Genomic DNA, 13661 nt, shown 5'->3' on the forward strand with positions numbered 1-13661 from the left:
CTATGGTTCCTCTATGATTTTTGTAATCCAATATGGTTTAATTCCTCTTTCGCTGAAGCCGCGGCTCTTCCCCTTTCAAAAATGGCGATTCCCTACTTCCTGCCCTCCAGCAAGGGCAGCCTCTCTCAAGCAACTCTATTGTTGTTACGTACTTCCTGTTTCCCGACTTCCCACAGCAGTTCTCGCGATGGTGAAACTTTCTCACAGCCTGATATCTCCTTATAGCCACAGGTATTCAAAACAATAGTCCAATTTCTTTAATAACTTCGTTTAACTTAGTCCTTTTTCTAATATAATTCTTGCCGGGTCCTCCCCTCCTTATACTTAGTCTGTTGCAGTTTAAAAGTCTACTTTAATTCTTCTTTACTTTAAGTAATCTGTCCCGTTTCAAGAGATAGTGATCTTTACCTTCTCATTCACTTTTCTTGGGTTGTAATCGCTGTTTCAATCTTAGATTCCCATCCACTCTTCCTTCCCCTGTTGAAGCTTGGGCATGTAGGTCTTATGCCAACCGCATTGGCACCAGGACTGCCGCAGAGATTATAGCCGACCTGTCTTAGGGTGGGACCTCAAGGGTCGGGAGAGGATCCGTTGTGTAGGACCCCCCCTCGCCCGAGATTGACGCGCCCTGAGGTGCTTGAGCGTTCTATGCCTGTTCTCCGCCTGAGAACAGTCGGCCGTGGGCTTGATTTTGCCCCGCCGGCCGCTTAAACGGCAGCCCGGTCAGCTCCACGATTAGAGCTGCGTTAGACCTTCATGGATCCCAAACCGGAAGTCCCACTAATCCAATTCTCTACTGCAGATCTTACTCATCTTGTGGGGGATATTAACTAGGTCAGCAAAGGAGCTTACAGCCTTGGGACATTGACAAGTCTCTGCTGGCCATGATTTCTCCTTCCACTTGGAATTGAGATGCTTATGGCAAAGTCTCTGAGACAATGCTCGTGGGGGCAGAGTGTTCACAAGCAACGACTGCATTAACAGGGATGGGAGGAGGCAGAGAGACAAAGAGGAGAGAAGGATCTGACAACGGTCCATGTAGCAGTCACATGAAAGCAAGGGACAGAGGCCAACTTGGTTGCAAAGTGAAGAATTGGAGCCCAAACACTCCAGCTCTCCTTCTCATTTGTCCAGCCCTTTGACTGATACTGATGGGACCTGGCTCACCTAGTAACTAATTCTTTTACTAAGCCTGCAAAAGAGCTAACCTAAACCTTACCCACTTTCTTTCTTACAGCAGAACTTTGATGTGACATGCAATCTTGAGAAGGCCTGGATATAGTGCCAGACCACTGTGCGTGTATTAAAATAATGCTGCCTTCTGTCCTGCTGATCACATGGCTCACTAGGAGCATGGTGTAGCCTGGAGAAAGGGCGGAAACAGGGGCGCTGAACCAACTTGCTGATCTTTATACATGACTGGACCTCTCTGAAAGAAAACTGCAGTATGCTGCTGGCTGATATGTGTGGCCCTGGGTAGAGCTGCCCATCAATGAAGGAAATGATAAAACAATGTGTGTAAAAAGGTAGGGGAAGAGATCCAGGAAAGGTAAGCACTTTGAGCACTTTGGAAAGGTCAATACACTGTCAAAGTCTTAATTTTTATTGCTTTTAATGGAAAGACTATGTGACACCCATATTAGAGTGGCAGATAAACACGGAACAGTTCCATATTTGAAAAGCATCTCTGTACTTGGTCCATATTCTCCTTACCTATAACACAACAATCAAACAAACCACCAAGGAAGCAGCATAATTAACTTTGCAGCTAAGGCCACACAGCCTTACCAAGAAAACTTGTTTTGGTGATGGGTAAAGTATCCCAGTCTGTTGTGAATTTTTTTCTCTGCTAGGAGAAATCTGCCAAGATACATGGGCCACATTACGTGAAGTCCAGTTCCTATACAGTGACAGCCAACAGTCCTCTCCCAGCATTATTCGAGTAAAGCAGGAGGTTGCTGACAAGAGGCTTCCCGGTAGAATTTGGATGGCTCGCTCTTCAGTCCAGCACCTGAACGGCTAGCGTCCTCCTGCTGAACTGCCCTCTGCTTCAGCTTCATTGTATTGGTTCGTCCAAAATGTGGGGTCCTTGTTTTGCATCTGAAGAGGAAAACATTGGCGTGCAGTTAGGAAAGCACTGGAGCAGAAAGCCAAATAAGAAAAGGACCCTGTGTAGACTGCTGTGAAGCCATCTTTTTTTAAAAATTAAGTTTTCAGCCCCGATGGATGCAGAAAAAAACCCCAAATACATTTCATTTGAAATATTTATTTCTCATATCCTGAGGCAACTACCTGCAGAAGCTCAGATGTTTGACTAGAAACTGGTCAAGCCACCCATGATTAAGTAGGATCCTTGTGTCATTTCTTTTAATTATTCTTTTAATAATGACTGAGTTTATATACTGCTCTTCTAGACAGATTAGTGCTTCACCCAGAGCGGTGAACAAGTTAATGTTATTATCTCCACAATGCAGTTGGGGGGCTGAGAGGGGTGAGTTACCCAAGGCCACCTACTGAGATCATGGCAGTAGTGGGATTTGAACCAGTAGAGTGCTGATTCGCAGCTGAATCACTTAACCACTGTGCTACAGTACTACCTAGAATCTTTATTACAGGTCCTCTCTATGCTACCTTAAACTTTTTGCCTCTTGAGGGTTCTGGTCATAGCCAACACTCCTTCCTGCACCTACCCATACAGAGAGCTATTGGTGTTCGTACTTTACCCAGGTTTTTTACCTCTAGAATCCCTCTTTGGGATTTGAACCCCACCTCTGCCACCTCCTGTGGCATTTTGCCCCCTTTATATGACCTGTATACTGTAACTTCTGTAATGGCACCCCACTATAAGGCACTGAAACGTCCTATATATTGTTGCCTCCCTGCTTCTTGTTTTGTTTCAAAATGGTTTTCACAGCTACCAGAGGCTTTTGCCTTGGACCTCTTCAGTTTAACTGGTATTATAGGATGGCTTAGTTACAGATGGTAGTATGACAGAACAAGAAGAAACAACCATTGCTCAAGGTGAAATGTGAAGTTCTGCATAGAAGACGCTCAAAGCAAAACACATAGGGATCAAAAGTCCTTAATAAACTCTTCCACCTTGAGCTTGGTTGGTTCTTCTTCTGCCTACTTGTGCAGCCACTGCTTTTCCAGTGTGACAGAACAAGTCAGCGAGGGTAACTGTGAGGTAAAAAAGGAATCCTATATTCCAGATGAAATAGACTTTTTACTTCACCAGAAATAGAATTTATTTGTAAGTATGCATGATGGTTGCAGAGAATTAATAAGCGTATTGGTTTCAGAATAGGTTCATAAACTTCATGGTTCCAAAATAGTTATATGTTCTTAAATGTTTATTCCCTGACCTACTTGCAAAGACTCATTTTCCTCACAGTTGCCACTTGGGCTAAAAATACTCAACAGACTCAGTCATAAAGACTAATTTTCCACATAGATATTAACAGAATAAACACTCCTCTTTTCCGCACAGACACAGATGCACTCAGCCTTTTCCACACAGACTATCTGAACTAGACTCTGTGACAGACTGAATTTGACAGACTAAATTTTCCCTCTGTGGCCACTTAGGCTGCGTTCATCCACAAAACTAAACACTCAGACTTCCACACAGAACAAACGCTTTCCCCTCAGCACTCCAAACAGAACTGCAGTTCACTTTGCCACCTCAGGTATGGCTACCATCCCATCACAACACACTGCAAGAGGGGTCAGGCTTCAAGGGAGTAACTGGCCCAAGGTCACCCAGCACATTTCATGGCAAGGAGGGATTTGAACCCAAGGCTTCCCCAGTCCCAGTCCTACACTTACTGGCTTCCATTCTTCACAGTATTCATATTTCCTAACTCTCATGTTCTTCCTCCTCCCACTCTGCCAATTTGTTTTTAATCTTGGGAAAGCATCTTGGCATAGGCTAAATATGCAAATACATACACATTTTCTCAATTTATCCCAATCCCAGAACCTGGACTTTCTTGATACAGTTTGGATTTTCCTGTGCATATGGACCAGGGTGGGATTTCTGGTACAGCCACATGGGAAAATTCCACCCTGTGCTGTGCCTAATCTCAAAAACCCAAATCCTTTTCTCCATTTCCCTAGGCTGCTAATGATTTGTAGCAGCTGCTTAGTACCTTAGAAACAAACTGTAGGATCTGCTTCTTGGAAGTCTCCTTAATTGCCCGTGGTCCCCATCTGAATTCAAACTCAGGTGGATCTGTGTGTGGAAGACGATTGTATTCCAAGTACCTAGAAAATGGGAGCTGTGCGATCAACACTTCAAACTATTCCCCACACAGGAACAGAAAGTTTAAGTAGTGGAGCATCTGTACTCCAGTCGAAAAGTTTCAGGAAGGGCCAATGCACAGCCCAGCTATTTACCACTCACTTCTGCCTGACAAATTCCTCTGTAACAAGTTTCTTCACATCCCCAAAGATCTTGTGTTTTTCTCTGAAAGGAAGAGGGGGCAGGATGACAAAGAACTTATCCCAGCCCACAATTCAATTGGATCTGTGCCTCCCAGTTTCCCCACAATAGACAGTCGTACCCAGGGTCAACACGTAGCCTTCTCAGCACCTCCCAAACAGCAGCTAGAGGGAGAGAAAGCAAAAGAGGAGGGTTGGGAACAGAGGGTAGCAAGGAAGTGGGCTGAGCAGGGGTGGCAGGAAACTTACATTCTTTGGCCACGTTGCCCTTCATGAAGATCAGGCTGAGAATGACTAGGAGGAGGCCCATCTTGGGGGTGTTTTCATCCCTGCAACAGAGAGAATCAGTCACTGGCCTCATCTGAAAGTAAGCCATGCAGATCTGGTCATGCCACAGAATCAGAGTGAAGCAGCCAGCTTTTAACACAAAATTGTTTTTGCTCAAGGGTTCTGAGGACTTGGCCGGTAATTGGGACACAAGAAGGAAAGAGGGCTGGGATCACAGGCACACAGCAGAGACTAGTTCTTGGTGCTTTGGCAGGCCCCCCCCTCTGCCTCCCCTTCAGTCAGCAAAAGGTAACCACCATTCTGGGCTGGTGACCCCCCTGCTGCTGTAGCTCTTAGTAGAGCACAGTGCAGCGGGGCTTCCAGACTGTCAATTTCCTTGCATTTCCCCCCATTCCCCAGCAGCAGCCATTGCCCACTCCCCAGCCTGAGACACAAGGAGGGCTTTTAAAGGCTTTTAAAAACTGGTTAATTGACATAATGATATACCATTATTACATATATTACTACAGGGATTGATACAGGGAAAATGGAACTGATATGGGCAAGGGTTTTTTTTCCGGGAAAAGAGGTGGCGGAACTCTCAAGAGGGAAATGAGGAAGAAACACACAGGATTCTTTGAAATAGTATTATTTTCATGCACTATTGCTGAGTATTTTCAAGAGGTACCAGAACTCCATTCAACTGCGTTCCTGCTGAAAAAAGCCCTGGATATGGGTAATACCAGGAAAATCCAGTGTAGTGCAGTGGTTAGTGTCAGATTAGGATTTGCAAAACTCAAGTTCTAATCCTCACTCTGCCATGGAAACTTGCTGGGTAACCTTGGGCCAATCACACCCTTTCAGCCTATCCTACCTCACAGGGTTGTTGTGAGGGTAAATGGAGGCGAATGATGTATGCCAGTTTCTCCATAAATGAATAAATAAATAAAATCCAGGCTTTCCCACCCATACAGAAGTCATCTTGATTTTGCTGTGATCTTTCTCAAAACATCACATCAGAGCTGGTTTGGGAAAGAAGTCAGAAAAGGTAAGTAAAATCCAGGAGATGTGTGAAAGGACAAGAGACGAGGGAAAGGTCTTCAAGTTTTCCTCTTCCCTTGTCTTTTCACACATGGAGGACAGATAAAGGTAGGTTGGCTGGTGGGTGGGAAGGATGGAAGGAAGCAGAAAAGGGAGAGTGGCTACAGGGGCTTTCAGGGAAGGGAAAGAACAAATAGTGGAGGAGGAGAAACTAAGCTGCTCCCTCCCGCTGTCAAGATGGCCTGTGACCTGCCTGCCATACTCAGCGATTTCTCTTTGGTGGGGGATGGGGGATAGATTATAGGTCTGCTGTTCTTTCCCTATTTTCCCTGTTGTGGTCCTGCTCCCATCTGTCTTATCACCAGGCGCCTGAGAATCACAGAATGACCTTGGCACCTGTCTCTCTCTTTCAACTTTCTGTCTCTCTCCTTCCAACTTTCCTGTGAGAGCCTGGCGCCGAGAATAACGGACTTCTGCTCGAGAGAAAGGGGGAGGGAGGAAGAGGGTATAACTGGCCTCCTGGGTTTTTCTCTAGTATTCCGGGCAATTACTCTGTACTGTGCTCTAGAATGGTAGAGATCCTTATTAAATGATCTTTATTAAAAGACTTTTAACTCAACCAGCATGGCCTGATGAAGTGAAGCAGTCTGAGAGGATCCCCCTAGGAGATCCTGACGCCCACAAGTCTTTGCAGGTCCCCCACTTGTCCCTCTCTAATCCTGTTTCTCTAATCCTTCCTTCTATGTTACCTATTGTTTGTACTTTACATCCACACTGCAGTCAACTCCAGCCACATGTAGGCTTTTATGATTTTCCTTAAAGCTGAGCCTAACATTTCAAATCTGGCTGTGAAGATCCCAGTATCAAGGTACACTTTCAGCACCTGGGTGAACAGCAAATTGTAGTGAAGAAGCATATGTACACCAAACTTGAGTGTGATGTTTCACTCTGACACCAAACCGTTCATGGGAGGAGGGGGAAAAGTTTGGAAATTCCTGAATTTGCAAATATTTGTGTTAGTGTTAAGGACTGCAAATACAGAACTACCCTCCCTCTTCTTACTCTTTACTGCTCTCTCTTTCCAGATGCGGCAATTTACTGATGAGGATGTAGGTGTGGTGCTTTGGGTCAATCTCCACCAACTCCATACCAAAGACCTGCCAAATTAGAGGAAAAAATAATAAAGACCAAAGTCTCTGCTGTTCCAACCCCTTCTCTGCTGTTTAGGGAAACATACACAAATAAAGGAACATTATGAAAATTTGTTTAATCTTAGAGCAGAACCACAAGTGACAAAAGGCACAGATTGGACACTGGTCAGCTTCCCTCAAGTTTTGATGGGAAATGTAGGCATCCTGGTCTCGCAGCTTCGCTCTCTGACTGCTGTCCAATGGACTTTTCAACTGTCACTTGTCCAACATTCCGCCAAGTTGCCTACATTCCCCATCAAAACTTGAGGGAAGCAGACAAGTGTCCAATCTGTGCCTTTTGTCACTTGTGGTTCTGCTCTTATATAATTTATTTGGCCTGAGCCAAGTAGGTTTCCATATCCAGCATGAACAGCTGTAGAAAAAGAAGCCTATACAGTCTCGCAGCTCCTTCCTTGACAAATATCCAATGACTAATAAAACTGTCAACTGAGGAGACACCATCTTTTTCACATCAGTGTTAGCTACACTGTCCCTGGAGAATGCTGAGAAGCTGGATCTCCAGATCTGGGGAACTGACATGCAATCAGCCAGTATCTCTGATCATAGATTCTCCACCATAAAGGACTACAAATTGATAAAAGAGGTATTTACAGATACTTTATTTGCCCCCTCCCCATCTTCCACCTAGGGCAGACACAGAACACTCTTTGCTGTATTTCTACCCTTTATACAGTCTAAAGTCAATCTGAGCTTGGAGGCAACAGTTCCAAACTCATCACATTCTGCAATAGCCTTCCATCTATAATCATGCTTGGAACCATCACAACCCATAGGCAAGCCAATAGTGGATTCCCTCTTTACCTGCTGAAGGTTCTGGTTCGCACGTTTGAGGAGCTCAGTAAACACATTTTTGTAATCTTTGACTACATGTTTCAAAATATCTGCAAAGAGATAAGAGAGCTTTGCATGTCAAGGCCCTTCATACTCAGTGTGCACACAACCAGAGCAAAACTCAAATAGTTCTGTGCTTAGCATAAAATGGATAAATCAAATGTACAGAGACTGTCTCCAAAGATTCAGTCATCCTGGTTGTAGCGTCTGAAAATCCAATAAAAGAACAGAAATGAGAGAGAGGGCTAGACAAGACTTCTATCAATTGCAGAAAAGCAGAAGATATGCCTAGCCTTGTCCCTCTCTGATGGCTACTATATCCTGATTATTCTCTCCATATGACCCCACTCCAGCCTAACCCTAACCTTTGTGCCTTTGGTTTCTTTCACACAGGGACAAGATTTTGTGGTTTCCCTGCTGCTGGTGTGACTAGATACAGCGTGACAGCAACAGGGCTTTCAGATGGCAGATCTCGCCCCCCCTTTTCCCTGGCCCAGTTCCCTAGCAATGGCCATCCCCCCTTCCCTGAGCCACCAGGGGTAAAAAGAAACAAGCATTAGAATATCATTGCATTGATATATTGATAGGTGTAGCAGTTTCTTTGAATTCCCAGCTTTCATTTTTTAGGAAGTCAGTTTCTAGCCCCTTTCCTTACAGAGGTATGCCTGTTTCCTTATACCTCTGCAAAGACAGCAATTAGAGACTTACTCTTTTAAAAACGAAAGCTGGGGCTTCAGCTTTCAGGACAACAGTATATTGATATAATGCTACTCTAGGTCCAAGTTTTTTTTAAAAAAACTTTAAAATCCCCCAGGTTGGGGGGGGGGAGGGAGGAAATGGGTGGAGTGGGGACAGGGTCAGGGAAACAGGCTGCCATGTGGGGCAGAAAATCCAAATTTTCCTACCCACACAGCAACCATCCCAGCTTTATTGCAATTTTTCCCAGTACTTCAGAGCAAAGCAGATAGGAGAAAAGCCAGGGAAACCCTCTGAATGACACAAATGCACCACAGCGCTGAGGAGGAAAAATCCCACTCCCCTAAAGCATTGAATTCAAGGCAGATAACTACTGTGGAAGATATTGTCCCCTCCATTCTATAGTAGTAGCTCCAGGGCTTTTTTTCCAGCGGGAACGCGGTGGAACAGAGTTCCAGCACCTCTTGAAAATACTGGGCAATAGTGCGTGAAAATAATATTATTTCAAAGAATCCCGTGTTTTTCTTCATTTCCCTCTTGAGAGTTCCACCACCTCTTTTCCCAGAAAAAAACCCCGAGTAGCTCACATCCTTGACAAGAGCTCCCAAGAGCTTCAAAAAACCGAATATTGGAAGAACAATTAAGAAAACAAAAACATATTTGCATAACCTTACTCTGCAAACAGAACATTAATAATTCTACAGCAGTTTTTTTAGAAGAGTAAAAACATCACCCCAGATCTCACCTGCCCGTTTGATGGGGATTTTCTTTTGGTCTTTGACAAGCAGAAAGAATACCAGCTCATGCACCTGAAGAGAGAACACAACACAGGCAGCAGTTAGGGCTATGTCTAGGATGCAATTTCATGGGAATATGGAAAAGCACAGAATGAAGTACAGGGATGTGTGTGCACGCGCATGCACGTGTGTACATGTGAAATTTAGCCTCCTGTAAATATCAACTTTCTTTTTCTTTTTTTAAAAAGCAGCTTGCTTGCCTTTCCAACTTGAAAGTACACTTGAACATATACAATTGAACATGTTATGCAAAATAGGAAAATGCAGTTAAGCAAAATAATATGAACAGTTTAAATGGACGCTACTTATAAAGGGCACAGAATCCAGCTTTTCTTAGCATAGAATTTTCATTAGTATGGAGGAAGGGGAGTTAACATGCAAAGCACACACAACCCTGGGTGCAGCCAGTGATGACAGGAAGACCCCAAGAAGGCACAGAGAAATGGCAGCAGGGCCTCTCTTACTTTGGCCTCCATTTGACTCTGTGAGAGCCGCTGTACGTTGTGTTGCACCTGACTGGAAGTCGGAGTTTGGCTCAGAGTGTCTTCTTCATCCACATCCATGTACTGTACCTGTGGAAGGGCAGGAAGGAGAATTAAGGTGCCTGCTCTGATCCCACACTGGCTATATATTGTGGTCTGGATCTGAGGCAGTCATTTTCAAACAGGATTATCGGTAAGCAGCACTAGCACACAGAGCTTGTTTGTTCCAGTGGCTCTAGGATACATATGTATACATACACATATACACACAAACAAAATGACACGGACAAGCAGCATCATGTTGAACCAGAAGCAGCACCAGGGATTAGACAGTAAAGCTTGAAGAATGATTAGGGGTCACACTGGCTCCATCATGTGATGGCCGGGAAGCGGGTTTGCAGGATTAGGAGATGGCTCAGATCCTATCCTTTGCCTGAGGCAGATCACATCTCTTGCTCTACTCTACTTCACATGGATGTTGCACAGATAAAATGGGGTAATAAACTCACATCAACTGTCATGAGATCCTTGGAGGGAAGATGGGATACAACCCAATTATTTGCCAATACAGTTCTGTTTCTGAGTCTGCTTTAGAGAGTGAGACATTATGTAGGTTATGAAATGTGATGGTTATTAGCTTAGATTATTTTAAAGAGGCACTTAGACAAATTCACAGTCATTGTGGCTGTAAGACACAATAGGTGAATGAACCCTGAATATTCAAAGGCAATGAATGCACCTCTGAACCCTACTTTCTAAGGGGCAGAGGCTGTCCCTTGCTTGGGGGCTTCAAGGGGCATTTCTGAATCTGATTTACCAGGGCTTTTTTATCCTACCCACAGCAAGTGAGCTGGATACGCAGAGCTGTACACACCTAAGAGATGGCTGCTACTGGCTCAGAAAGCTTGGAAGCTAAAATAAATGTAGAAAGGTACAGAGTTTTTAAAAGTTTAGAATCACTATATTAAGGAAGACAGTTGGCTTAGGTATGTTCCCTTCCAACACTCATTTTCTCAACATTGTTTTGGTGGGAACCCATCATTTAAAAAAAATAATAACAAGAACTCCCTTGAAATTGCTGGAGTAGGAAGCATAGATATTGGAATATGCAGTATTACCATCAGGAGGAAAGGTATCGCCTATAAGGCTAGACAGAATCCAGTATGTGAGAGGATGTCTCCATGCAGAAGAGTTGAGTTTACAAGCAAGTAAATGCAGTGCGAGGGAATTCCCTAGTTCACTTCTCATTTCAGTTATGAAGTGACTTTTAAAAAAGCTTGTCTGCCAGCTCCCAAACCTACAATTTGGGGAGAAAACCACTCTGGAGTTTAGGGTGGTCAAAAAGACTATGGAAATTAACAAGAAGCTCTCAGAACGCTCAAACAGTACCATTTATTACTCAGTAAGGTAAAGGTGCCAGCACCGAGTCATTGCTGACCGATGGGGGGACATCACATCACGACATTTTCTTGGCAGACTTTTGTTACGGAGTGGTTTGCCATTGCCTTCCCCAGTCACCTACACTTTACCCCCAGGAAACTGGTTACTCATTTTACCGACCTCAGAAGGATGGAAGCCTGAGTCAACCTTGACCAGCTACCTGAATGAACCCGGCTTCTGCCAGGATCGAACTCAGGTCATGAGCAGAGCTTGGGCTGCAGTACTGCAGTTTACCACTCTGCGCCACGGGGCTCTGTAAGATGGAGCCTCTAAAAGCAGTGTTGGCATACTTTTATTAATACATATTTAGAAGTGAAGGAAAAAATTCACAGCACAAAGTAATTTTAAAAATTCAGACCCTTTCCTTCAAGCAACAAATAGCTGAGGTCTGCTTCAAAACAAGCTGTATTTTGGATATGAAGCTAGAGCATTATAAAATACAAGGGCCACTTATCATATCTGTATGGCACCTATGGACCCATTTAGAACTGAAGCCAAACAAATAGTGAACAGCAGAAAATCTGGCTTTAAAGAGTAAATACGCACACAAAAATAGTTCAAACATGCCACACAGAACTGCATTCTTGATGGGGGCCCCCGAGGGACAATCAAGAAATCCTGAGGGGCATTCAGGTCTGTTGGGAGTTAACAGAGATGCATTCCATACATGCAGCAGCCCCTTCTCCCCACTTCCAGAGGCAGGGACCATGCTGCATACTTAGAGGAGATGGTGCATCAAAAGTTAAGAACCATGGTTCTGATGTATTATATTACAGTACGTTTTTAAAAATCAAATCCAAACATAACTGTTTCCTCTCCTTCCACATAGTCAAAAGGTTTACACAGCCCGGCCTAATATCCACCTGTCATAACAACCATTTGAACAACTATGGGATCACTTGATTAAAGTTCGACAGAGGAATGCAGCTAAACAGGCTAACAATGACAACAAGACTGACTTTAATAATAATAATAAGAGTGTAGAATTTACTACATCACAACCATACAATAAACCCCATTCTAGAGAAAGAAGAAAATTTTGACAACGTTCAACAACATCATGTACCTGGGAAGGGCCAGGTCTTTTGGTACCCCTTTTCTGGGACATCTCTCCGTTGGGAAGCCTGTGAGGAGCAGGAAGAAGAGCTTACAGCAGAGATCCTGAGCTTTCCCCCCTCCCCAAGACAAAACACGGCCTGTCCTCAGGGACTAAACAGACTGCCCTTCTCCACTGCCAGTGCCCAACCAATGAAGAGTCCAGTAGCACCTTTAAGACTAACCAACTTTACTGGGGCATAAGCTTTCGAGAACCACAGTTCTCTTCGTCAGATGCATGCTCTGGTTCACGAAATCTTATGCTACAATAAACTTGGTTAGTTTTAAAGGTGCTACTGGACTCTTTACTATTTTGCAACTACAAACTAACACGGCAAACTCCTCTGGATCTAGTCCCCAAGCAGCGTCTGAAGGACAAAGCTTCTTGGCTCTTTAACAGCCATTGGGCAGGTAGGAATCCGGCAAACGCGGCTTATCACACCACAGCGATGTAGAGAAGCTGTACCTGTTGAACGTCTGTCCAGGACGCTTGCCTAAAAATAAAGTAGCGACGCCTCCTATTTCTAGAAGCCCTGCTGCACCCCACAGCTCGGTCTGGCACCCCCCCCCCCCCCGCAGCAAGGCGCCTAGGCAGGGAACAACGGAAACAGGTGGAAGTTCATCAGGTGCAAGTCATCCCTGCCTGCCGATGGGGGAAAGTCGAGTCTGCTGGACTTCTACTTGAAAGCAGGCCGAAGCTCCTCTGGCGGCAGACGCGCGTGGAAAGTCAGCGAGGGAAGCCTTAACGGGAACTCACTCGGCACACCTCCCGGGCCACGCCCTCAGGGGCGCCAAGCGCTTTTCTTCCGCCTGCCAGGCCCAACCTCGTTTTCTCAGTGCGCCTGCGCAGCGTTGCGGACTCGCCGTGTCGTTCGCGGGGCCCGTGGACGTTGGAGTGTTGCTTAGCAACGCTTGCCTGCCGCAGGCGCTCTGGCCGGTCTCGCGCATTGAAGAGGGGCGGAGGCATGAGAGAAGCGAGCGTTCCTCTCTTGCCCCCACCCCTCTTCAACGCGCGCGACCGCCCAGAGCGCATGCGGCTGGCGAGCATTGCTAAGCAACACCCCAACGGCCCATCAGAGAGGCTGCCGAGTCTGGCTTCCTCTGCGCGTGAAGAACTCGTTGGCCCGGTTGCCTGTCACTCACGAGCGGAAAAGAAAATAAGAAACCATCCTTACCCCACCTCCGCCCATGGAATGGGAGGGCCCGGGAGAGCTCCTGCCTCTCCTATGGTTGCCAACTCCCGGTTGGGAAATCCTTGGTGATTTGGGGGGTGGAGCCTGGGGAGGGAGGGGTTTGGGTAGGGGCGGGACCTCCGTGTGGTGTAGTGGTACAGAGCAAGACCCGAACAACCATTTTAA

At 45.4% G+C, this 13661-nt stretch overlaps 1 protein-coding gene across 3 annotated transcripts; it reads right to left on the reverse strand.

The window, feature by feature from the left end:
- Nucleotides 1-1592: 1592 nt before the first annotated feature.
- LOC129338067 (non-structural maintenance of chromosomes element 3 homolog) lies at nucleotides 1593-13205 on the reverse strand. Of its 3 annotated transcripts, none has more exons than XM_054992154.1 (10): nucleotides 12770-13205; nucleotides 12275-12332; nucleotides 9751-9858; nucleotides 9235-9298; nucleotides 7764-7843; nucleotides 6814-6908; nucleotides 4566-4772; nucleotides 4406-4468; nucleotides 4152-4266; nucleotides 1593-2100 (listed from the first exon to the last, which is right to left on the reverse strand). In XM_054992154.1, the coding sequence occupies exons 2-10, from the start codon at nucleotides 12314-12316 to the stop codon at nucleotides 2020-2022; spliced, it is 855 nt and encodes a 284-aa protein (XP_054848129.1). In that variant the 5' UTR covers nucleotides 12317-12332; nucleotides 12770-13205; the 3' UTR covers nucleotides 1593-2019. The 3 variants fall into 3 exon arrangements, with proteins under 3 accessions (XP_054848129.1, XP_054848130.1, XP_054848128.1); XM_054992155.1 differs by having other exon boundaries at nucleotides 4566-4608; nucleotides 4693-4772; nucleotides 12275-13203; XM_054992153.1 differs by having other exon boundaries at nucleotides 12275-13205.
- Between the last annotated feature and the right edge of the window lie 456 nt (nucleotides 13206-13661).

This window comes from Eublepharis macularius, chromosome 11 (assembly GCF_028583425.1).
Source record: "Eublepharis macularius isolate TG4126 chromosome 11, MPM_Emac_v1.0, whole genome shotgun sequence".
NCBI classification, from domain to species: domain Eukaryota; kingdom Metazoa; phylum Chordata; class Lepidosauria; order Squamata; family Eublepharidae; genus Eublepharis; species Eublepharis macularius.

Excerpts from the sequence above, each read along its gene's own strand:
- LOC129338067 (XM_054992154.1), bottom strand. The coding sequence starts at position 12,316 with ATGTCCCAGAAAAGGGGTACCAAAAGACCTGGCCCTTCCCAG. Across the intron at positions 7,844-9,234 it reads AATCCCCATCAAACGGGCAG|ATATTTTGAAACATGTAGTC; the intron begins GTGAGATCTGGG and ends ATCTCTTTGCAG. Across the intron at positions 4,469-4,565 it reads AGGCTACGTGTTGACCCTGG|AGAAAAACACAAGATCTTTG; the intron begins GTACGACTGTCT and ends TCTTCCTTTCAG.